Source organism: Amblyomma maculatum, chromosome 6 (genome assembly GCF_055883805.1).
Source record: "Amblyomma maculatum isolate TAMU_Amacu chromosome 6, ASM5588380v1, whole genome shotgun sequence".
NCBI classification, from domain to species: Eukaryota; Metazoa; Arthropoda; class Arachnida; order Ixodida; family Ixodidae; genus Amblyomma; species Amblyomma maculatum.
Window position 1 is genome coordinate 93,875,675 of NC_139349.1, and position 24,202 is coordinate 93,899,876.

At 42.0% G+C, this 24,202-nt stretch overlaps 2 protein-coding genes across 2 annotated transcripts in view; one reads left to right on the top strand and one right to left on the bottom strand.

Moving 5' to 3' along the window:
* Positions 1-16,668, bottom strand: part of LOC146186253 (AP-4 complex subunit epsilon-1-like) — a 35,633-nt gene extending 18,965 nt beyond the window's left edge. Inside the window, exons 1-13 of the mRNA XM_084607112.1 lie at positions 16,300-16,668; positions 16,169-16,237; positions 15,953-16,076; positions 15,809-15,882; positions 15,597-15,718; positions 9,430-9,595; positions 8,141-8,307; positions 7,474-7,547; positions 6,205-6,330; positions 5,099-5,211; positions 4,696-4,835; positions 4,387-4,499; positions 4,000-4,094 (exon numbers count right to left, since the gene is read on the bottom strand). Of these exons, the coding sequence (XP_084463238.1) occupies positions 4,000-4,094; positions 4,387-4,499; positions 4,696-4,835; positions 5,099-5,211; positions 6,205-6,330; positions 7,474-7,547; positions 8,141-8,307; positions 9,430-9,595; positions 15,597-15,718; positions 15,809-15,882; positions 15,953-16,076; positions 16,169-16,237; positions 16,300-16,440 (1,524 nt within the window). The 5' untranslated portion in view covers positions 16,441-16,668. The remainder of the gene's footprint in view (positions 1-3,999; positions 4,095-4,386; positions 4,500-4,695; positions 4,836-5,098; positions 5,212-6,204; positions 6,331-7,473; positions 7,548-8,140; positions 8,308-9,429; positions 9,596-15,596; positions 15,719-15,808; positions 15,883-15,952; positions 16,077-16,168; positions 16,238-16,299) is intronic.
* Positions 16,669-16,760: 92 nt separating this feature from the next.
* On the top strand, positions 16,761-23,520 carry LOC146186254 (CBP80/20-dependent translation initiation factor-like). The gene is made up of 4 exons (XM_084607111.1): positions 16,761-16,942; positions 17,222-17,495; positions 18,007-18,194; positions 23,268-23,520. The coding sequence occupies exons 1-4, from the start codon at positions 16,787-16,789 to the stop codon at positions 23,442-23,444; spliced, it is 795 nt and encodes a 264-aa protein (XP_084463237.1). The 5' UTR covers positions 16,761-16,786; the 3' UTR covers positions 23,445-23,520.
* The last annotated feature ends 682 nt before the right edge of the window (positions 23,521-24,202 follow it).

Genomic DNA, 24,202 nt, shown 5'->3' on the forward strand with positions numbered 1-24,202 from the left:
TGCATTCCAAGAAGATAAAAAGCTGAAATATCTTCAAAAGGCCTTTTTATGGCCATCTTGTGAGGATAATGTATTTTGTAAGCAGATAAAACTTATCTCTGGTAAACTATCTCACACAATACAGTAGAGCCTCTTTATAATAAAGTCACTGGGTCCAGCAAAAAGTCTTTACTATATCAGGGTCTTTAGAATATCAGTTTTTCATGATGACATGGTCCAGAAGACGCTGTCTGGTAATTATATGGCTACTTACTGAGCACGTCGCGTTCCTTAATGAAAACAACACTATAAAATACCTTCCATCTCTCTCTTATCATCTCTAATTCATGCCATTTTTTCATTTAGTATAAGATTTCTTGTTTACATCTTGTGTAAGTACCTCCTAAGCATGAGGCAACGTACATGGCTACGAATACAGCCGAGTTTGATTTCATGTGTAAACCAAAGCCTTACATGAACATGGTGTCATCTTCCATTGTTTCTGGCTTTTAATAGGCAACAGATGAGAAATGCGTGCAGCAGTCAAGTGCTGCAAAACCGCACATGCCGCGCCTCCAGTTTTTGCCACCGCTACCTCGTGCTTTGTGCTGCGAATGGTCAGCCACTCCTTTCCTTCCCTATTTCACGCTGCAGTTTTGCTCTAATTTCTGAATGGACAGCACCGCCTTCTTTCCATTGCAGGAGAGTTGAAACCTGGGTCAGTAGCTACGTTGTATTTAAGAATAATGAACCAGCAAAAGGACGAGGAGGAAAAAAGACGAGGCACACACGGCAATTGGACTAACAACTGTGCTTTATTGAAAAGAGCATATTTCCCAAAAGAACTAGCAAGGCATGCGCTCGACGACCAACACACAGCACAAAGTACAAAAATAGTGACGCTTCCGAGATAGCCAAGGCACTAGAGCCGGCGAGGTAGGAAATATTTCTTTCTGCATCAACGAGATGGATACGGTGCTAATACATTTATCACCTTGCATACTTGTATGATAAGCTGTGACAGATTTTCTGTTCTTGGGCTCCAAGATTACCTCGGAAGGAGACTGCAGCCATGAAATTAGGAGACGCCTGCTTCTGGGAGGCAGGCGTCTCCTAATTGAACTGAACTGAAGCTTCAAGAACTTTCTGCTCTACCTTACCCTTGCCACTACCAAGAAAAGTGACATTAGAAAACAGCGGATAGCAGTAGCATTCTCGACAATGGCGAGACAAATTTGCTCCAAGAGAGTTCTGGTGTTCTCGCAGCCTTTCACTGATACACCGGCCTATTTGGCCGCTGCGAACTTTTTCACATGTCAGCGGAATCTTATACACGTGTGGCACAAGGAACATAGCAATTATCATGTCGCGTCGAACACACAGGGGGCCTAGTTTTGCCACGTGCAACATGTGAACAAAGGCTTGAAAGTTTGCAAGGAGCAGAAAAAACCACCTTGACGCCTTGCCTTGTGGCAACCTTTTTGATGTTATGGGAAATCCCATGGACATAAGGCATCATCTCAAGTTTCTTTCGTTCAGCTTCAGCATGCTTGGGTACTTATTCATGGCCCTTCTTAACTCTTCAAAAGAGTTAATGTTTCTGTGCTGTGTGTTGGCCGTTGAGCTGCGCATGCCTTGATAGTTTTCTTGGGAAATGTGCTCTTCCCAATAAAGCACAGCTGTTACTCTAGCTGCCGTGTGTGCCTCATCTTTCTTCGTCCTTATTTTTTAGCTGGTTTATTATTCTTATTTCCGAGTTTGTAGACAGCTTTACTTTTTTCTTTTCTACGCACTGCATTCTTTCCCTCATGGCTCCAAGGTCTCCGTAAAGTTTGCTTCTCCCGACTGCTGCTAAACCTGGTGGCAAAGCCATTTAATTAAAAGAACACTCGGTGCTTTCATTTCTTTTTTTTTTTTTTTCTTAAAAAAAATGTTGCCTCGCGATTCTAGATAGCGCGCATGCGGCGATTTCATTTCGTGGGCGCCACGGCCAGACGCAATTTAATATAACCGATTTTTACCAGAAATGTTGTACTATAATGGGGGCAAAGTGTACAGTTGTCTACGGAAGATGAACTGGGACATCAGTTTCAATTTACTATATTCGAGTTTACTACAGGCGGGGTTCTACTGTATTTCGCTTTCCTCCTTGTACTCTGCTTATGAAATTAGCTCCATGTTGAGTAGCATCATTTTTGTCAATTTTGCACTAGTTATTTTACCTAGTATAATTACATTCTGTCTTTTGCATAATCGTCAAAGAAATGCATGCCAGGTCACATAGGGGTACAAGGGCATTGCTGTCGTAGCAGCCAATGTCATTGTTTTAGCAGATGCAGCTGATGTGTGCCTGTTCTTTCAATTTTAATGAAAGAATGCATTTAACAGCTACATTTTCAGCTCCCATTGTCCGTCATGGTTCTGTGCACCAAGGCACATGGACATCCCGAGGCGGCACGGTTACCATCACATGATTTTCAGAAATTTTCATGTGTTATTGTAGTAAGTGTTACTTCAAAATAATATCAGGTGAAGAAGTACTGACTGTATATAGTCTTTTTAATTTACTACCCCCAATACTGACACTGCAAAGGTACAAGATAGTTAGTCTGGGAATGCTTCTAGCCCAAAGCCAAGGTCTGCCGCATCTGTACCATTTGCGACAAAAAAATTTCTTCTGCATCTGCCACCATTTCCTCCTGTATGGATGCGATAGCGATTATGGCCCAGTTTGGAGCCAGTCAACAGGCCTACACACTGTAATCTTCTTTCATCCTCCAAACCAATCGCTACTAGGTAACAAATCAATTGTACCAAGTTATGTTACAATGAGGTAGTGGAAATCTCTGATAATCAGCAGCTTGCCAGCTAGCTAAAAGGCTTCCTTGTCAACATCCCGCAAAAAGCAGCGTAAGATGTGGCCACTTACATGCATCATCATCACCATCATTAGCCGGACAATACCCACTGCAGGGCGAAGCCCTCTCCCATACTCCTCCAATTATCTTGTTACTGTGTAAGCAGCATCCAACTGACCCTTGAGAACTTCATAACCTCATCTATCTATCTAACTTTCTGCTGCCCCATGCTACGCTTCCCTTCCCTTGAAATTAATTTGGTTACTCTTAGCGACCATCGGTTATCCTCTCTTCACACTACATGATTTGCCCATGCTCATTTCTTCTTGATTTCCACTACAATATGATTAACTCAAGCTATTTCTCTGAGCCACTCAGCACACTCCCGATCTCTTAACGTCCCATTGACTATTTTCCATTCGATATCTTTCTATGTTGTCCTCAACTTAAGTAGAACCCTTTTCGTCTGCCTCCCCGTTTCAGCCCCATAGGTGAATACAGGCAAGATGCAACTGTTATATACTCTCCTTTCGAGTTATACCGGTAAGCTGTTAGTCGCCATTATAAGTAATTGCCAAATGCGCTCCATCGTAATCTTATTCTCCTTGTTATTTCCTTCTCACAGCTTGCATCTGCAGTTACTATCTCTACTGAATGTAAACTGCTGTTCCTTTCCTAGGGTGTTGAACATTACCTTAGTCTTCTGCATATTAATTTTTAGGCTTACGTTTCTGCTTTTCCTATCTGGATTATAATCATCCTTTGCAATTTGTACCCTGGGTTACTTAAAGGGAATGTCATCAGTGAATCGCAGATTACCCTGAGGTATTTTCCACCAACCCTTACCTCTAACTGCTCCCATACCAAGCCTCTGAATACTTCTGGGGATATCATGCCTGTTTGCCTAACACCTTTCTTTATGGAAATTTTATTGCTTTCTTTCTTTATGCAGACCTCAGGTTGCTGTGCAGCCACGATAGATATCTTCCAGTACTTTTACGTACGGCTCATCTGCCCCCTGATCTTGTAATGCCCGCATGGCTTAAATGAAGAAACATGCAAATTTTCATGTTTAGAAGCTTCTAACATGCAACTAAGTAGAACGCATGTCAAAGTGTGCCCGCTGGCACCTAATAGCATGCAAAAAAATAACTAAACTTACCCAGGCCAACAACATCGCAAATGATACAGTCTCTCCAACACAGCTGACGTCTGTCTTCAGCAACTCGGGAAGTAGACATGGCAAGACATCATCCTCTGCAATGAGTGCAATAATGTATCGATGAATAAACACATACCAGACTGAAAAATTCCATAGTGGCTCTGGGGCTATACCGATTCCAAAGACACAGGTGCAAGCAAGACTGCAGCTACCACGTTTCGACATAAGTGAAATGCAAAAATATCCATCCTGAGCAATGCCAGAGAATGCCGAAGAACTCCTCGAGGTCCAAATTAAATTGGAGTTCTCCACCAGGTGCCCCAATAGCCTGTGCGTCACTTTGGGGCGTTAAAGCACTACAGATCACATATGACTTGACTGACTTACCTTTGCTGAAGATGTTGATGAAGTCGAGCACAGTTGCCTCTGCTATGTGACTGGGTGCAACAACGAGCAAATTTGCAAAAGTTGTCGCGCACCACCGGACGTCTCCTGAATACGTGCTAGGAGTCAAGGAGGCCATATCAAACGCACAGATGCTAATGAGCACTTCAATGTAAACAAAAGCATGTGCCCATGACAGCTATATCTCAAACTAGCACTGCACAGAACTGCACAGATGGTTAATTAGAGATCAGAAGCTAAAGAAAACAAAACTAACAGCGCCGCAAACATAGTGTATCTGTCAGAGGATATAGCTTCAGCAGGCAGATGATCTTTTCACACACAAATGACCGCACAGAGGAATCCACAGTTGCTGATGTGTACTTCAGGATTCGATTCACAATGGCACCAACGTTTGTCTTGTTAGCCATGGTAACGAGAAGGTTAAGCGTCTGAAAAAAAAAAGGAGGAGGATTGCAACTCAAATCTGACACACCCGTAATCCTTTAAAATGAAGGTAACGAAAACATTCCCGTAAGCAATCCAACAATTTAGAAATAACAGCATTCACAACTATACCTACGGATGCCTAGTCACCATTTCTAAGAACATTTAGTAGCTTCAGGCATCAGTAGTAATTCCTTCTAAACGTCTAAATATTCCGCTCATTTCTTACCATTTATAACAATCTCATAAAAAAAGACGACAGCCTTACTTTAATCCGTACACTCTCATCGGTGTGATGGAGGCAGTCAATGATGACATCTTGGCACGTTACGGCTTCTGATGGACAACATTTGGCAAGCACCCGCTCTAATGCATCAACACCTGCCAAAAAAAAAAAAAGCAATAAAGAATGACTACTCTATGATTTCACAATGTTAGCAATACTACTGAAGCCAGATGACAGTACAGTGCACGCAAAAGCCTTGCAGATGAAATGTGGGTACACAATGCAAATGGTGTGTTACACTACAGGGCACTTTACAGCTGGAATATACAAATATTCAAATAAGTTTGAATACACAAATATATTTTTCACGGTGTGTCTAGGTGTGACCATGTGAGTGACAACGCGGCCACACTCTTCCTGTCCACTTTTGAGGGGATGATTGTCGCCAGTGAACTGCACAGCTTGATCACCAGATGTTAGATTTGTTCAGTTTCATTTTATCATTTCATAAATACGCTACAGAGCTACCAACAACTTACAACTGTTACAGACAGAAGTTGTTTCTCGAGCCGTCAGCGGAACAACTCTTGTTATTGGCAGAACTTGACTGTTTATCTACTTGTGCCTTTGATGGTACTATTCACTTGTGAGTGAAACAGGTACATTAACTGCTCAAAAATTTGGAGTTGAAAATGGAATGATCTTTCCTGGAACTTTATCTGGACTTGCAGCCCTGACAGTGATGCCAAGAAAATTAGGAACTCTGTGACTGCTGGCTACAACAGCAAGGCTACATCAGGGATCAGTGTACATGCACACTCCCCTCTCTCAAAATGAAATTGTCAGCTTGTAAAAATCACCAGTGGCAATGATACCAACATATCCATTTCGGGTCTCCTCTACATTTTCTGTGCATTCAATGATCAGGATGTGCTTGCAATAACAAATTACAATCAATGAATGATGTGCATTCAATGATCAGGAGGTACTTGCAATGACAAAGTTATCTGTTAATAGCTCTTTGCCCCAACAGCATATGCACGTCAGACCACACCAATTACAAAAAAAAAAAAAAATTCTCCATATGTCACATGTGAGAAAGAGAATGAATACAAAGTAAAATGGGGTAGTGTTTTGTTGTTCCTCACCCGAGTAGTTGAGGTCGGTGCTGTTCGAATGGAGCATTCGGGCAATGCAGGCTACCGCACTCTTTTCGAGGGAGCTTCCACTGGCCAACACCTTTGATAAAGTGTTCAACGATTCCCACATGATTGCTGAAAAATAAAAATCATAGCAAAGTTGTTAAATTATTCATTACGAAGAAGAAAGTGACGTACACAACTAACACTGCAGGACAACCATAACCAGTAAGGCAGTCATTGCAGATCTATCCGGAGCATGCTCCTCAGCTTTTTCTGGAGAAGACTATAATGACAACTACAGTTAAAAAAGTGCTCACAGTAAAGCGACCAAAAAAGATAAATTTGTGAAATTTGTATATAAACATATATTATCAGTTTGAGTAAAAAAAAAATTACTTCTGAAGTTCGATCAGAAAGTATGTTAGGGCATTTGGATTTCAATTTAATATTTACACATCAGTGACAGTGTGTCTCTTAGCCAAATTTCTGAAAAATTCATACACTTTTGGCATTAGTAATTTTTTATTCACCTATAAGAAAATTTAGGAAAGCCTATGTTCTAAAGTAAACCTTCTAAATATAAACCGAATAAAAACTTGGGCCATAAACTTTTGCAACAAATGTTCCTTCAAATCTGTGATATAAAAGGCACAAAAAACACTCCTGAGATTATACATATAATGTTGTTACATGCAGTAATCAGCTCAGGTAAAGTGGTGCCATAATGAGCAAAAAGCAACGAGAGACCAATGGGGCGACATTAATAATAATAATAATAATAATAATTGGTTCACAGGAAGGGAAAGGCACAGTATCTGTCACACTTCTTTCTGTGGACACCTGAACCACATCATAAGGGAAGGGAGAGAAGTGGCAGTGAAAGTGGAAAGAGAGGAAAAGGGCCATAGTGGATGGCTACGGTGTAATTTCGTCCACCTGGGGATCTTTAACCTGCGTTGACATTGCACAGTTACCAAGCGACTAAGTGACATTCACAAGCATAAAAGGTTAGCCAAGCATAAAGATATGTTCATTATAAAAGAAAACCGAATTCAGCCCTCAGTGCAGATGTCCTGCAGAAAATATATATACTACTGCTCTACTCATTTAAAATGGAATCAAACCATCAAGATATTCACAGCGCCTGAGCTTACATGTTTCCGACAATAACACAGACCCTTATGAGCAGAAATATGTCACCGGAGAACAGAACAAACCTAAGAGCCAGCTTGCGGAAAGGCTAGGTAATCAATGTAAAAGATGCAGGCAGCATACCATAATAAATGGTTTGATTAACCACTCTTGAGTCCAGAATTTCCTTTACTGCACCTAGGACTCTTTCCAGTTCCCTGAGAGAAAACAAGAAGCACAAAAAAAGTTCGATGCATAGAAAAAAAAAAGTAAAGCGCCAAGTTTCGAGAAAAATATAGTAACAACATATTATGTACGCCCGCACTCAAGAAAGGTCTTACAGGTTGTTGCTTCTGCTGTAAGAAGCAGGAATACTAATTCGAGTCCAAGTTATTTGAACAGAGTTACTTGACAAGTGGACTTCATTTTATCACATGCAAGGCATACACTAACGCCAGCTCAATTTCCGATCTGCCTGATATTTCTACAGATTTCTTTGGTTCCTGCCTGCACGTTCCAGCTAAATAAAAGCACTATGAATCCACAAACCGACTATTTCTATTCAACTGTATAAAAATAAGAACTATTTCTATTCAACTGTATAAAAATAAGAAACTCTAAGGTACTAGTAGGACATATAACTCTATTACCCAGATAAAATGGTTTGTTTCCTATTCCTGAACCAGATCACTTTTATAACACCAAACTATTTGTTCAATTTACCAATAGCAATGACAAATATTTCAATTGATAATGAAAAAAACAAACAAATAACTAAAGGAATGTAAAAAATACAGCCAGCAATACTTGCTCTGTATTGAGTTGCAAGTGGCCCAGGGCACCGAGAATGGTCAGCTGAATCCAAGGTGCCGAAATTCCTCCAAACTCATAATCACTGTGCACCCTCTTCAACCTTAGCTGACTCAGAACGTCCAGCAATGGTAAGCACAAGTGATGAACCGCTGCACCACTGTCGCCCTGTTAGTTAAAATCACAAAATAAATAAACCAGCAAAAAGGTCAATTGAATTTAGAAAATGCTCCCCCTCCCACCTTCACTCTAAAAAGCTGCTAATGTGTAAAACTGCTAAAAGGTGAAGCTCCCATAATCTGGAAAACCCAAATAACCAAAATGTATAAATCTTGCCGGACTTCCTTTGGGCATTTTGTCTGTAATTTTATGCCACGAGATTTGCTGTTGCAACAACAAAAACCTAGATCCACAAAAATAAACAGAATGTTAGAATTAATGAAGTTTTTCGTAATACCGTAAAACACCGTTATAGAGTATTGCGAGACTCCTATCACTCCTTAAGCAGTTTTGTTCAATCAACTTTACGAGCTCTGCCAAAGAATTGGCAGAAAAGGCAGTGAGCTCAAAATTGAAAGAAAAATGCACATTAATATTATAGCTGCAACTGACCAGAGGATCAAATACTGTTATTATCATTACAGCTAGTTTTCCCATTATATATCATACAGCCTGCAATAAGGTAGCAAGAATATTATGGGATATTAGGAAATCTGAAAAAATTACTGTTCAATATCATCAAGCTAAAATCATCATCCTCCCCAGCTGGACTACACCCACTGCAGAGGGAGGGTATCTCCCATATTACTCCAATCAACCCAATCCTGCGCTAGCTGCATCCACTTGACCCCTGCGACCTTCGTAACCTTATCCGCCCACCAGACTTTCTGTCACCCCCTGCTACGCTTTCTTTCCTTCCCTTGGAATCCAACTTGTTACCCTTGACGATTAACGGTTATTCTCTCTTCGGACTACATGTCCTGCCCATACCCATTTCTTCTTCTTGATTTCCACTAGAAAGTCAGTAACTCGAGTCGTTTCTCTGACCCACTCTACACACTTCCTATCTCTTAACGTTACACCTACCATTTTCCATTTCATAGCTCTCTTCATTGTCCTAAACTTAAGTAGAACCCTCTGCGTTATCTTCCACGATTCAGCCCCATAGGTGAGTACCGGTAAGATGAAACCTTCCTCTTGAGCAATACCGGTAAGCTGCTAGAGATAACCTGCGAGTACTTTATACTATCATTAAGCGAAGGCAAATTGTTACATAAAGGCAAGTCACACCTTTGCGCATGTTTGTATGCACTGAGCTGCTGATGCGACCACATTAAACTCAGAGTCTGCCAGTCCTCTTTCCAAAAGCGGCAGCAAGGACACCGGAATCTGACTAGAACCACACTGGGAGTGGCAGTGCTGGAGCGCTACGAGAGCTGCTTTCCGCACAGCAGAACTGAAAAAAGGAAAAGAGAAAAGGCTCATTCTACATGATCGAAGCACAGCATTTACAACAGACATAAGTCTCTGGATGGCTGGCATGGCGTCGTTCATATATATAAAAGTGCAGTATATATGAAAGCATACGGCGATGCTGTGGCTTCGGGTTCCAGTCTGCTTAATACAAAATCATTCTGCTTTGAAAAATGAGCAGCGAGCGTGCAGTATGCAGCTAGCTATCCTCTGTTTCTTTCTTTATCTCTCTCTTTTTTACTTCGCTTGTTACACTAAAGTCAATTTTCAAGATTTTAGGGTGATGCCACAAAGCTGACCATGGGTTAGAACGAAAGGTAACATGCTAATGATATCCTAGGACTTTCCCATGACACAATGTCAGATACGCGAGATTCTTTCTGAATGAAAAGAAAGTAGCTTTCAGGCGCAACCTCCAACTAGGTAGACTTTAATCAGTCTTCCCCATATATTACTGAAAGTACACGTACACTCTTTGGCATAAACATTATGGGGGAACACTTAAGCTTTGCCTTTAAGGGCATGGCGCAATAGCGTAGGCTACCAGCCCACGTATAAAGCCCTGCTTTAGCCAAGCTGTATGAACGTGCCTGCATGACCTAGGGGTAACGTGAATATGAGGGTACGGGCAGGCCAATTCTGATAACACTCTTCCATGTGAAAAAAGAGGCATGAGTTGCAAGCTTCTGCAAAATGTAATGTCAGGCAACCCTATGTCCCGTTAGTGCTCGGCTATGTCAGCTGCCAGCAATCGCCTGCCTGCACCAGGCTCGTGATTCTTCTCTAGACGCCGACATCGGCGGATTTTCAGTGAATGGGGCCTTTAACGCTACTGTGTTAATATACAGCACACAGTGTTTGTTTCTGGATCTTGCAATGCACTGCCAGGGCTTCAAATCTCTCTGTGGTCGAAGGAACTCTCGTTCTCATCCCTCCAGAACATTGGACTGCCATGGATGATGTGCAAGAGCTTTTATACTGCTAAGAAAGAAAACTCATAGGCTAAATATGTATTATGTACAGGTGCGGACAGAAGTAAATGGAGCACGTTATTTCTTTCTTGCATTTTTCATTGGTTGCCTATCTGAAGCTGGCAGTCGTGTGGTATGCGGTATGTAAAGGCTGGCATTAGATGCCAGCACAATTTCATTTGGGGAAATAATGCCTTCTAATGCCGGATACAGAAGCCATGATTGCAATCAGAATGAAAAATCATGCTCCGTTTACAGGCGTAGTTTAAACAAAAAAAATAATCAACCATAAACTGACATTGGATTCATTAAAAAAAGATAAAAAGAAAGAGAACAGACTGTAACAAGCGATTTAAAATTCATTGTACAATACGCTTGGGGATTAAATGTTCCCAAAGCAACTCAGGCTATGAGAGATGGCGTAGTGGAGGGCTCCGAAAATTTCGACCACCTGCAGTTCTTTAACGAGCACTAACATCACACAGCAACATGGTTGCCTTGCTTGTCGCCTCCATCGAAAAGCAGCAGCTGCGGCCGGGATTCAATCCCGCATCCTTGGGCACAGTAGTCGAGCGCACTAACCACTGCACCACCACGGCGGGCACACAATGAAATACGATGTGGGACAGAATGAAAACCAACACAAAATGCTGCCTTTACAATATAGTGGTGGGTATTGCTAGGTGAATTTTGGAGCTGCCTTTGTAGCAAGAGCAAATTTTATGTTGAGCAGCTTCCTTGTGTTTTGAAGCAGGAGACTGATATTGATAGCATAAAGATGCTAATACAGAGTGCTTTGCTTTAAATATTACAATGCGTTGCACGAAGAGCTGAATCTACAAAATTACAGGCAGTCACTGTAGCCAGGTCTGCAGCATTTTTTTTTTGCTAGCACTAGACCCACCAGTCCCCGATTTCGCCAATGTCTGTTCATCTCTCTGAAGCCACCACCTCTTTGGGCAACACTTTTGAGATGCAAATCAAACCTACTGGGACCCTTGGATCCTTAGTAAGACACACCACTCCTAGACCACATAAGCACGTTTGTACGGCTTGGTTAAAACAGAACTTTACACCTACTGACTGCTGCGTCGTTTGCAGCACATCGTAAAAAAGAAAAGTTACAACAAAGTTAGCTTAGCTGGCCAAATGAAAAGTATGTGTGCTAGCACATTGCATTTCCCTTCCCTTTACATTTGATGCTAGGGTTTCAAGGTCATGCTTCAGGAAAAGATTGGCAAAATCGGTGGCCGAAGACCTTAGTTGGAGCATACTATAAAGGTTTGTTACTCTTGAACACATTACAAAAGGGCAACGCAATGACGTGCGTTTTGAATTCATTGCACACAGCGAGAAGTTGATGAAGACAATGGCATGCAATGCACAGCACGAGTGAGTGGCAGTTAAACGTGCAAGGTGATCGCCCGCTGGATCACATAGTGCTCTCATGAGGTGACCAGTGAAGCTAATCAGTTCACGCAGCCACAGGTTCTACACCCAGGCTCAAATCATTTTGGCCACACTTATTTTATTTCTTTCTGCAGGTCTAGATTGCTTCAGACAGAAAAACAAACAACGGTTCACAGTTGGACTGACAGTCCTGGTGCTAAAACACTAAAAAATGATTGAACTTCACTGAAATTTTGCAGAGCTGGCATTCAGTGGTAATTTGGGAATTCAGAAACTATGTTTTGAGTGGGGTACTTAACTGATTTGGTGAAAGTTAATGCTCAATCCTTTGAGTGTTTTTGTTGCAAAGGTGCCATGGCTAAATACCATCTCGCAGGTTTTTTGCTGTACTTGTACTGCACTGAGCGTGCATTTGAATTTTCACACCCCTCTGAAGAGACGTGCTTACTGTGCGAGGTGCTGCCATCTTCTAGAAAGTACAAGAAGCAATAAAAATGGTTTATGCTACTATGTTGTGGAGGAAAAAAGAGCTGACCGTGACTGTTGTGTTGGGCGTTGTTTGCAACGGTGTGCCCTCATGGTTTTGGTTTCTATGCGCGATCGCAACGAAAACGCAAAAGCTGACCTCTATCTTTGTCAAGATGCTAGCGGTGGTTCGTTGAGGCTGATTTTTATCTTTGTTGGTACCCTCTCTGCTTATCGACACTAACAGGGTGCCATTTCTCTCCTGCTTAGTTAGTTTCGTTGATGCTATGACTGATACTCTCGCCACATATTTTCCGCCTATTTATCCACACTTTCAGAATTTTGTTTGTTTCAAATCTGCAATAAAAAATTTCACACTGGGGGTAAATTTTGTTGAAAAATGTTCGACACTCGAAGGGTTAAAGGACTATAGACACCTAATTTGCAGGTTCGTGTTTCATCGTTTGTAATGATGCCTAGGATGGATCACCATGTTGCATTCACCTACGACTGCTGAATAATTTATAATCGAATTTCTTTTCTCATCTGCTTCGGTTTCGGTTTCAACAGCCGAGAGATGGCTGTGACGTCACAGTCAAGTCTAGGTCATGTGAAGGATGAAAATACAGCGATATAATCACTGCTGTGTCATTTGAAATCACTACAATGGTAAAGCCAGCCTGCCTCAAGAACAGGAATCATTACAAGTGAAGAATGAGCGATTATATCGCTGTTCTTTCGTGCCGTGCATCAAGACATGATCGTGACGTCACAGCCATATCTTGGCTGGCGAAACCGAAACTGGTGAGAAAAGAAAATTCAATTATAAATTAATTAGCGGTCGTAGGCAAAAACTGCATGCGGATCGATATACAGGAATGACTTACGCATCATTACCAAGAAGAAAAATGCTATCAAAATTTGGTGTCTATAGTTCTTTAAGTCTTTGTTGTCTGTAGCCACGGTGAACAAAAATAATGAGTTTTACAGCAGTGGTAACCGTAGCACCAGCTGCACCCATTGGAAGAATGAGCACTCCTCCAGGCTGAGGAGGTGAGCACTGGTTACTTTGACGGGCGAGAGATTCACACTAACTTTCACAAGAAAGCTAGCTGTTTTGATTTGCCCTCAACTGCACACAAGAATTTATGATTAATTCTTGCTGAATAAAAGATGCACCCCATCCAAACATAGTACAGCACAAAAATTACCCCTAAATGCCACCTACGTGCGGAGTGTTAGCCCAAACAAGCAAACGGTCAAGCCAAAAGAATTTTTTTAAGCCTGATCCAGTCAACGCAATAGCCAGTTTGGTGGGTGGTCTTTCACATGATGTGACAGATTATGACTCTATGCTAATGATTATGTGAAAACCAAAACCAAAGTGAAAACTGAAGTGCAGGCGCAACTATTTCATATTTGGCCTAACCTTCCATAATTGATAGTCTTATTTTCTGAATACCTCAAAATCTACTAATTGCTTCTATAACAAAAACGAGTGAAATGTGGCACCGCTGACATCAGTGCCAATTTTTCTGTTAAAATTGAGGAGAATGTTGATAAACACTTATGTGTGTGTATATATATATATATTTCTTTTTATCCCTTTGGCCTGGTTCTTTTTTAAAAGTTGAAATAAAAAAATAAAACCTGTAAGAGTTCGAAAATACACACGTTTCTACAGTGCACTTTTAGCGCTCAAGGACGCTTCCACTGCAGGAACTCGGTTAGCGAAAGCAGGAATGAATAAAGGAATTGCACACAAGCAATTGCGGTGTTACTGTGTGTTTCCCATGCATCTGCCTGCTTAATTTTAAAGTGGTGCCAATAAAGAGACAATGTTCAGGCTTCCTAGCCCTGTGACATATATAATTCGAGCTCGTGTGGTGGAAAGCATCCTGCAATGGTGAAAGCTAGAGATCACGCATGCACACACAGCTCAATTTAGTTAGGCCTTCCAATTGTACAAGCCCACTCTCTATGCAGAAAGTTTGAACTAATGTGGTTCTACTGCACCGACAAACCAAAAGCTTGGATGTTGACGATACTATTATAGAAAGCATCATTGAGGTTCCTGCATCAAGCTACTAGCTGGAATACATCCAGAACCTTTCTCATGATCTTACACTGAACTTATGGTAGACTTGACCTTACTACCCAGAAGCCCAATAAATTTGGCTGGACTCAAGTGTAGCCCCACTTGAGCCTCTTAAATTCAACTTTCTCTTTGCATGTCCATTTGCCGTGTCATACAGGAGCACACTGTGCATTAACACGAGGCAGCAAATGGTTACAGGGCGAAATGTGGTCAGGTTGGATTCCATTATTCATCTTTCTTGCCACATATCGGGCGAAGAAGCCAGAGCCATGCTTGTGCACATTTGTCAGAAGCTGGAGAACATTAGGTGGCACCGTCAGCCTTTTTGCTTTCTACCCAGTCACAGGTTGCTGGAATAGTATTAACCGCCTTGATGCATTTTCATCAAAAACCACTCATTTGTAGCAGCATGTAATGGGTTTAATGCAATGGTGCAGGTTGATACAACTAGCGCTGCCTTCCCACTAGTGCACATTACACAAGCTGGGTATGATAGGCCTCCGAAAGCTAATTAAAAGCTAAAAAATTAAAAGCTATGTGAACAGAACAAGCAAACGTAACAAAGCTTATCTTCCAGAACAAACAAGCAGTATCGACATAAGGCTACCAGTATGTTCAGGTCTGTTGGATGTCACACATTAAGCAGTGAAAAATATTGTGTCGCTGCACTGACTGAAATAAAATTCTACAAGCAACAGTGAACAGAGAAACTTCTGTGAGCCTACACTAAATAGCATGTTTGCATGCCACTTCAGCTACTATGCAGGCGATGTTAAACAACCTGGCTTCCCTAATAACAGGTGACAGAAAAATGCACACAATACTCTAGGAAAATGTAACTTTAAGGTGCTTGTATATCTTGCGATGAAGTGAACGCTAACAAAAGACAAACACATTGAGGAAAATGGCTCTTGTGTGTAGCAACTTGCCCCGAGAAATGCACCTAGTTTAACACAGTTTTACCCTAATGTTTTCAGTTTTCATATAAGTAGTGTAATAACTCCTTCTGCAGAGAGTTAAGGAAATATAGTCGGAATTACCTGTAGTGTTTTGTCTTCTCGACGACCAGTGGTTGAACGACATATGCAAAATCACTATGAATAAGCTTCGGTATGATTTCAAGAGCCATGACGACTACAAGTGAGACTTTGCTTGTCAAATCCTAGAGATAGCAACAGTTGGATGAGTAAGTTTGTTTGAAACATCTCTGCCTGAAGAAGTCACACGAATTTTTTTTAAATAATCAGTTTACCCTCTGAATGCTGTTGATAAGAAGTACAACCAGTTCATGGTTCGGATCTAAAAACGCAGCCGTTGCAAGGTAACCTGAAAAAAGAAAAAAGAAAAACGATAGTGAGCGAACGTGTCTGTTGATGTATGATGCTTCACGCCTCACCTATCAGCTTTTGGCTGAGTTGCCCTTGTTGCAGAAGCTTGACGGCATGAACATAAGCGAACGGTGTTGGATGCCCCATCATTTCAAGGAACATAGCTTGAAGAAGATACTCTTCTAGACGGTCCTAGCAAAGACGCAATGAAAGCGTTCAAACGAACCGCGGTCTCTCACTGTTTCATAGAATGACAGTTAACAGCAGGGAATAACATTTCTTACAGTTTTAGTGCAGTCTTTCATGTCCTGCTCCAAAGCCAAAAGTTTACGCGCCACGATCTCGTTTTCATCCTTGAAGAAGCGACACAACGTTAGCAATGCCTGCACAAATTTGGAAGGAAACTAAAACCTACCTCTTTGGTCGCGGCAGAGCCGATCTCAAGCGTAAACTCCTGTAGTAAAAACTCTCCCCTCAGTATGTTTCGGCTGACATAAGCCTGGAGAGAGTTTACAGTCTTTTCGACAATTTTAGACATTTTGTGCTGCAATTTCATAGACCATAACCGTTACGTTTACATTTTGCTTTCACCCATCGTAAGCAAAAACAGAAACCACTGAAAACAAGACTGAAAACCATTGGAGGCTGACATATTAGATGCTGTTGCCATATCGAGTACCATAAAAGGCCAAACCATTTTAGTCACCTGCCAAAACTATGTGCGTTAATCGAGATCAGTGAGTTTACTTTGTTTTGCTACCGCCGCGTAAAAAGATATTGCTACTTTGTTGTCTTGTGCGATGGTTTTGCGGTCCGTTGTGGCTTTTTTCTTAAGCGACGCCGCCGACTGTAATCCATTAAAAATCCAGTTCAATCCTCTCGAGTCTCTTGTCAAAAACATTATGGCCGGCCGAGGCAGGGGTACTCGCGCTGCTTTTCCAGAAGTTCGGCACCAATTGAGGCGGCCGAAAGACGACTGCGAAAAGAGCGTGATTCCCGGGCCTGGAGGAGACGCCAGTCCGGATGGAAATACGCCACTACCACCGGCTCCTGTGAAGGTTAGAACGCTAGGACGCTCGTGACAGCTCGGCGCTTCCACATAACAGGAATTGCCCACAGTCACTGTCGCGTACCACTTTCTTTTTTTTTTCGATGCTTTCTGTGTTCAGAATTGCAAGAAGGTGACTTCTGCCCACTTAATCTTGCGGAGGGCTATTTCAACTCGATCCCGCTCACACCTACATCGCCTTTATACGACTTAATCAGCCGGACATCGTCTGTCTTAATCTAGACGTTCATTGCTTCCAAGTTCACTGTGGGCATTTGTTCTCTTTCAGGAAGAAAATGATGAAATCAAAAAGCTGTGTACGCAGTTCAAGTACCTCGATGCCACTGACCCAAACTTTAGCAAGCATCTCACACTTCTGACTTCGAAGCTGACGTCCTCAAAAGACGTGGAGGATACAGTAAATACCATGTATGAACTTTGTCTGCTGGGGCCGGAGCAGGCAGAGGTGACTTGCCAAGCACTCGTACAGCTTTGTAACGTGGAGGTTGACGGCGTCAAGCTTAGGAGCAAAGTCCTGACGAAAATGCAGCACGAGTTTGAAGGTGACTTCTTTGTCCTGCACATTTGTATGCCATGACTGCTTCTCGCGAGACATTTTTCAGCGTGTGTGTATAGACAGGGATAAGAAAAAGTGTGTGTTGTAATTTTTATGGCAGTAACTGTATGCAGTCGCTCAGGTGCATTTGTAATCTTCGCTCTGCAGCAGTATATTTCAATCTGAACCTGATTGCATTGCTTGGCCAACCGTGACTAGGCATATGATCCACATGTCTAGCATGTGAATCATAAGAATTTTGCAGTAATGGCTTCGTACAGCTAGTGCTTTCACTTCTTTGCTTGGAGAAGGCAAAAAGCATTAAAGTTTATGGTAAACAATTTTACTTTTGCTTTCGTTATCGTTGCTGCGGGTGCCTTTGGCAGGATTCCTAAATGGTCGGTTTAATAGCTTGCCTCCTGCATTTTTTCGAGCGCTTGCATTAACAGTTGCCATTTGCTCACGGCGGCGTTGCTAAAGTGGCGTTGTAATGAATGTATTTCTCTTTGGCCTTACAGGATTTGAGGAAAAGGCAGAGTCGTCTCCCCAGCTAGTAATAAGCAACGCAATCTTTCTGTGCGAGTTTTACACCCGTTACCTCGTGCAAGGAAAGCCGGTGAATCCCCTCAGGGGACCTCTGTGGAAGTACCTGGAGTTCATGCTTCAAAGTCGGAAGCCATACTTTATTTCTCACTGCTTGCGACTGGTAAGCATTTTTGCAATGTACTTTGTTTCAGAGGTAAAAATCTTGCTATCCTGGTCTTCTGATTTCGTGAACTCAATGTTATGGTAGGAATTTCGGTATTCAAATATATGTGAGTTTACACATGTTATTTATCAGTGTGGAAAGTATTGTGAACAGACCATCATGTTTTTAAACAGACAGGGGAACCTCGCTGTAGTAAACTCTGATGTAGTAAAAAAATCAGGTATATGAAAGTGAAACTGAAGTCCCACTTTTTCTTGCAGAAACGACTGTACATTCGTAAGAAAAAGTGGTATACAACACGCAGCCGGTGGCAGAGCTCGGCAAAACTGCATCCAAATGCCATCTAGCGACTGCGACACATGCATGTCGATAAAATGGAGCACTGCGACAATTGTCTCGATCCTAGATAGCTGTCGCTAGATGGCTTCAAATGCAGTTTTCCCGAGCTCCACCAACGGCTGCGTGTTGCATGCCACTTTTGCTCACGACTGTACATTTATGCCCCTTTATAATAAAAACATTTTTTATACAAATCGGTTGCAGTAGAGTGCATTTGGTTAAGGCGACATACTTTCCACAAAATGACATGTTCGCACACATGCTAACTAGGATCGCGAGGCAAATTTTTATTTTTGGAAAAAAGAAAGGTAATAACCCCAAATTTTTTTTTTAAATGGCTTTGCCACCAGGCTTATACCTCTGTCACATGAGCAGATTTAATGTCAATCGAATCGAATGTCATTCGATGCATCGAATGTCATTCGGTTTCTTTCGGTACTGCATGGTAAAATATAATGTCATTCGCAAATGGTAGCAATTACGATCAGCTAAAAAAAATGCTGCACTTAAGGAGCATCAGTGCGCATAAAAGGTGTTTGAAATCACTGTGTAACATTTTAAAGCTGATCAAAACATTTCTGTACAATAATTCAAGCGAAAAACATTACTTTTGGCTGTGCTGTAGCACTTTAGCCATAAAAATCCAAGCCAAGTATCGAGTCACCCAGAAATCCGAAATATGTAAACAAACAATATGGCTGAACACAGAGGAGCGCGGATACATAGTGCGGAGACGCACGGAGACACGTAGAGCATGCAATTGGCGTCCAAACTGTGAGGCGCTCAGTCAAAACTTTAAATAGCTCCGAGATAAACATACGAGGAGATGCGGTTACCAAGGAACACAGAGCCCAAAATGATCGTGAGTCGCTGCCATTACTGGACCACTGCTGTGACCGAGAGTAATGCCGTTCCGCGAGAGCCTGCAGTGCTAATAATTTTACACCTAAATTAACAGGTTTTAAAACAAAACTTTAGAAATATAATTTTTACATTTCAGTGTGCGCAGAATATGTTGTTGCGTTACTTGTTTCTGCTGCGTATCTGGCGTCAAGAGTACACATTCGGTTTGCGATCGAATGTGAATGAGTTCCCCAAACTCGTTCGGTGAAGAATGTCATTTGAACCTAATGACATTAAATTTTCTCGTGTAGCATGGGAATAATGACATTAGATGCTAATGTCATTCGTATCGAATGACATTAAATTTGCTCGTGTGACAGGGGTATTGCAGTTGTGAGGAGAAGCCAACTTTACGTAGGCTTTGGAGCCGTGAGGGAAAGCATTCAGCGCGTAGAAAAATAAACATAAAGCTGGCTGCAAACATCGGAAGAAGGCGGCGTAGTTCGTTCAGAAAGTAAAAGAGTATAAAAGTGCAGTGGTAAATAGGGAAGAGAAGAAACAGCCAAACATTTGCAGCACTGTGCAGCAGGAAGCACGAGGCAGTGGTGACGAGAAGTGCAGGCACGGCGTGTACAGTTTTCGGCACTTGACTGCCGTGCGCATTTTTCATCCATTGCCTCTTAAATGACGGAAACAGCAGAACATGATGCCATGTTCATGCAGGGCTTTGGGTTTTACATGAATTCGAACTCAGTTATATTTGTAGCCACTTGCATTCATGATAAGGAGGTACTTTCACAAGGTGTAAACAAAAAAATCTTATAACAAAAAAAAAAAAAGATTGGACAAAGAGATAACAAGAGAGGGGTCGAAGGTAATGTAGAAGCAACATAAAGCAACAAGATGTGTTTAGTAAGCCATTTAATTACCAGATAGCGCCAGTAGACACCTTTTATTGTTAACTTAAATTAAGGTAATAAAAACCGCAAGCAGTCATGCTCTGGTATTTCCGACGTGAACTTAAAGCCCTTACTTTAAGAGTGTAAAGATTTACTGCCTTATGATTCTGCGCAGTCTTAAGATTATTAAGCGAGCAATCACGATGCAATCGTTAAAGTGCGCTTTGCAAAGATCTTGCTGTCACACGATGAAAGAGAGCTTCGATAACCAGATAAAGAGGCTTCTATCAGCGGGATATCCTGAACACCTAACGGCGGCTGTGACGGAGTCCTTGTTGCAGAATATGAAGGGATACAAGCGTTTGCATAAAAGACACCATAACAGGGAGGTTGGATCCAGACCTATTGTTGCCCCTTATATACATAAGGTGGCACATAATATGAAAAAGGTCGCAAACAAATATGATGTCAAGATGATTTTCTTCGGCCAAAAAAATTTGGCTGGCATGTGTGGACGAGTCTCAGGTGATGTCAATCAAAAACAAGGCTGCACTAATAAGCACGTCAAGCCCTACATCAAATGCGCCACAGGGGTTGTTTATCAAATCCCCTTAGCCTTTGGAAAGATATACATAGGTAACAGCGTGTGAACGATAGGGCTGCGGGACATAAGCGTTCTCTGAAAAACAATTAGAATTTACATCTACCTGTCTACTGCCAATCGTGCGATCTCCAGACAAATTGTGAACCGAAGTTTTACAGAAATTAAGATTTTAGGCAGGAGCAGGGACACACTTGCCCGTTAGCTTCTAGAAGACTCTTATACTAGGTTCGAAATGTATCAGAGAATCATCCGTATCGCTATTTAGCAGTGAAAGCCGACTTTTGAATTTTGGTAAGGTAGGGTAGGCCTAAACTGCTATGCATATGTTGTGACTGTCGGAGCATTTGATTGTTGAAGAAGTTTGTATGTGATGTTTCGAACAAAGTTGGAGTGTCAGCGCCTGTCCTGTGTGCCTATTTGTGAGTGTGTATTTGTTAGCGCTGTTAATCTTTACTTTGAAGAACAATACACCAACTAGCCCAGCAGTTAGTTTTACTTGACTACATTACGCTACTACAGCACATACACCTTCCACTTTACGCAGCACCTCGTCGGGTGCGTGATTGCACTGAGCGATGAAAGTACAGACTTTGTCCATGTGCGAAAAAGAGTTCGATATCACCTTATCTTTAGTGTTTCCTGAAGTTTTTTCTTGTCTTGGTCTTTCAAAATGATCGCGGCAGTTGACGGAGCAATGCTAATTTTCTGCAGAGGCCGATTTGCTTTTTTACTGCATCAGTTTCTTGCAGTGAAAGCTGCTTTCCTATCTTCTTGGCACCTTTGCTGACTGCAGTCTTCAGACCTCGCACAAACTTCGCTATAAAATAAGCCGTGACAAAAAAGAAAGAAAAAGCCTTCCTGCACACGCGACTGGCACGAACGACCGACCGGCGAATAACACAAACATAGGAAGAGAAAAGGAAGGTGGCTAGGACTGCTGGCTACTGCATAATAAACCACAGCTTTATGGTGACGCTAGGAGCTGGCACTAAATATGCTGATGATGATAGCTACAGCCCACAGACCATACACACAGAAACAATGGTTTCTGTTTGATGTGAGAGTTGCGAGCTGCGGCACTGTAAATTTTAGCCGAATTCGTAATACTGATGTTCCTACATTGTAGAAGAAAAATATACATTACGTTATTTTTAAATATACACTATATTGAAGTTCGTAATTCTAAAATAGTTTCTTTGAAAAGTAAGAAATCTGCTGGGGATTCCTAAAAAATTCATTGATTTGAAGAAATTCGGTAATGCGATGTTCGTAGTAATGAGATTTGACTGTATTCATTTCTTCATGTTTATATACACATCGTTTTATTTCTTGTAAACATTTTTGGGATTTAACCTGATTTGCTAATTATGTTCAAGGAAACTTGAACTGTCGTAAATTTGCCACTAGTTTCATTTATGCTACGGTCTGCCAGGGACTGCAATTGAAGTATAACGCTTTGACCCCATATTCTTGATGCATAGCCTTGGCGCAGTTAAGTACAGCTTGCTTTTAAGGTGAAAGCCTTTAATGGCACATACTCGTGGCCATGACCCTGCTCATCTGGTTACGGCCATGTCACACCTTAACTAGTACTAGTAATAGTTATGGCTAATGGCTTAACTAGTTACTAATCAATACTAACTAATGACTAACTAGTCACTATCTTATACTAATGTCTAACTAGTATTTAGTCATTAGCCATGATTAACCAGTCGTGGGCATTGACAGATGTCTGACTATGACGTCATCACACGGTGACGTCACGACCGGATGTGATGTCATCATGATGTCACATCCGACCATGTCTAATAATCAGAGCTGATGTCATAATGACATCACACCCGGTCATGATGCCATGACTGTTCATGATGCCACCAGACAATTCACGCATATATGAAGCTGATTCTGCCGGGCATCCGATCCAGGCATTGGCACTTGCTCGAACGCTGCACCACACAGCATACAGAAGCATACGCAGTACAGCAGGCATCAGCAGCATTTCAAATTTGTTTATAGGAAAGAAAAGGTGCAGTGTGTCATAGTTCTGCACTGACACCTGAACCGTGTCCAAGCCATAAGAAAAAGGAGGAAGGTGGGAGTGAAAGAAGAGAGGTGCAGTAGTGGAGGGCTACAGACCACTGCGCTATAAAGGCTTTTGCCTCATCACATTCTAGTGGTCCAAAGTGCCCTCTAGCAATTTTTATGCAAGACAGCACGGGCATACACAAGAGAAAAAGATACAAGCAAGAAAAACTAGGTTGCACATGAGCAAGGGCCTAAACCACCAGGTCCATTGGTTGTCTCTGTTGAGATTGTGCTGGTCGCAGGTGTCCCCATGGTTTATGTGTGATGTCGGCGCATTCGAGGTATTTCTGCTCTTTTCAGGTGCAGAACAAGATGGGCTTTTTTGTCACACACAACCGTCCTGAGCTCGAGAGCGATTACCTCAAGCTGCTTCGCGACGTTGTTTTGGATGAAAAAGTGCAGAAGATGCACCGTTCTTTAGCTCTGGACACCCTGGAGTGCGCATTAAAAGCACTTATGCTACAGAAGGGTTCTTAGCTATGTCTTTGTTTTATTTTTTTGCTTTGTATGTCAGCGTCAATAAATGGTGCTCTGAATGCTTTGTCCCTTAGGAGGCACTGTTGGGACTTTTCTTTACAGTAGATGTTTGTTGCCTGTGCCAGTAAATGCATACAGCTAAAGGATGCAAGTACAGGGTGTCCAAGCAGGGTAAAAAAAAAAAAGATTTGATGTAGGCCAGAAAAACCACTTGCATACAGCTGCCAGCCATCTGGTGCACCACAGGCAATTTTATTTTGCAATAAACTAAGAAAATTTTTATAAACTACTAATTATTACCTTTAGATAATAAATGTGACTTGCAAAGTTGGAGAGCACCTTCAGAAACCCCCACTCCATTTACATCCAACAAAGAAAGCCTCACGTGTATCTTTTTCCCAAGCTTGAAAGAAACCCCGCAAAATATAAAAATATGAGATGGCACTCATTTGCGCGCCACGATCGTGGTGCTCTCAGTCGTGGTTTGAGTGGGCGAAATTAGCAGCAGCCGTGACTCGACAGCCGGTCAAAGTGGTAGGCTGATATGTTGGCGATGGTTGCAGCAAGCGTGGTCAGCTCGCTGCAGCTTGCACCGTGACGTGTGTTGACTGCCTGAAATGGACGAAAAAAACCTTCGCAGAATTATTGGCCTGCTACTGCAGCTGATTTTGTTCACTCAGACCACAGCTGAGAGCACCACAATCGTGGCGCGCGAGAGCGCCAGTCAAGGGATATTTTTGTATTTCGCGGGCTTTCTT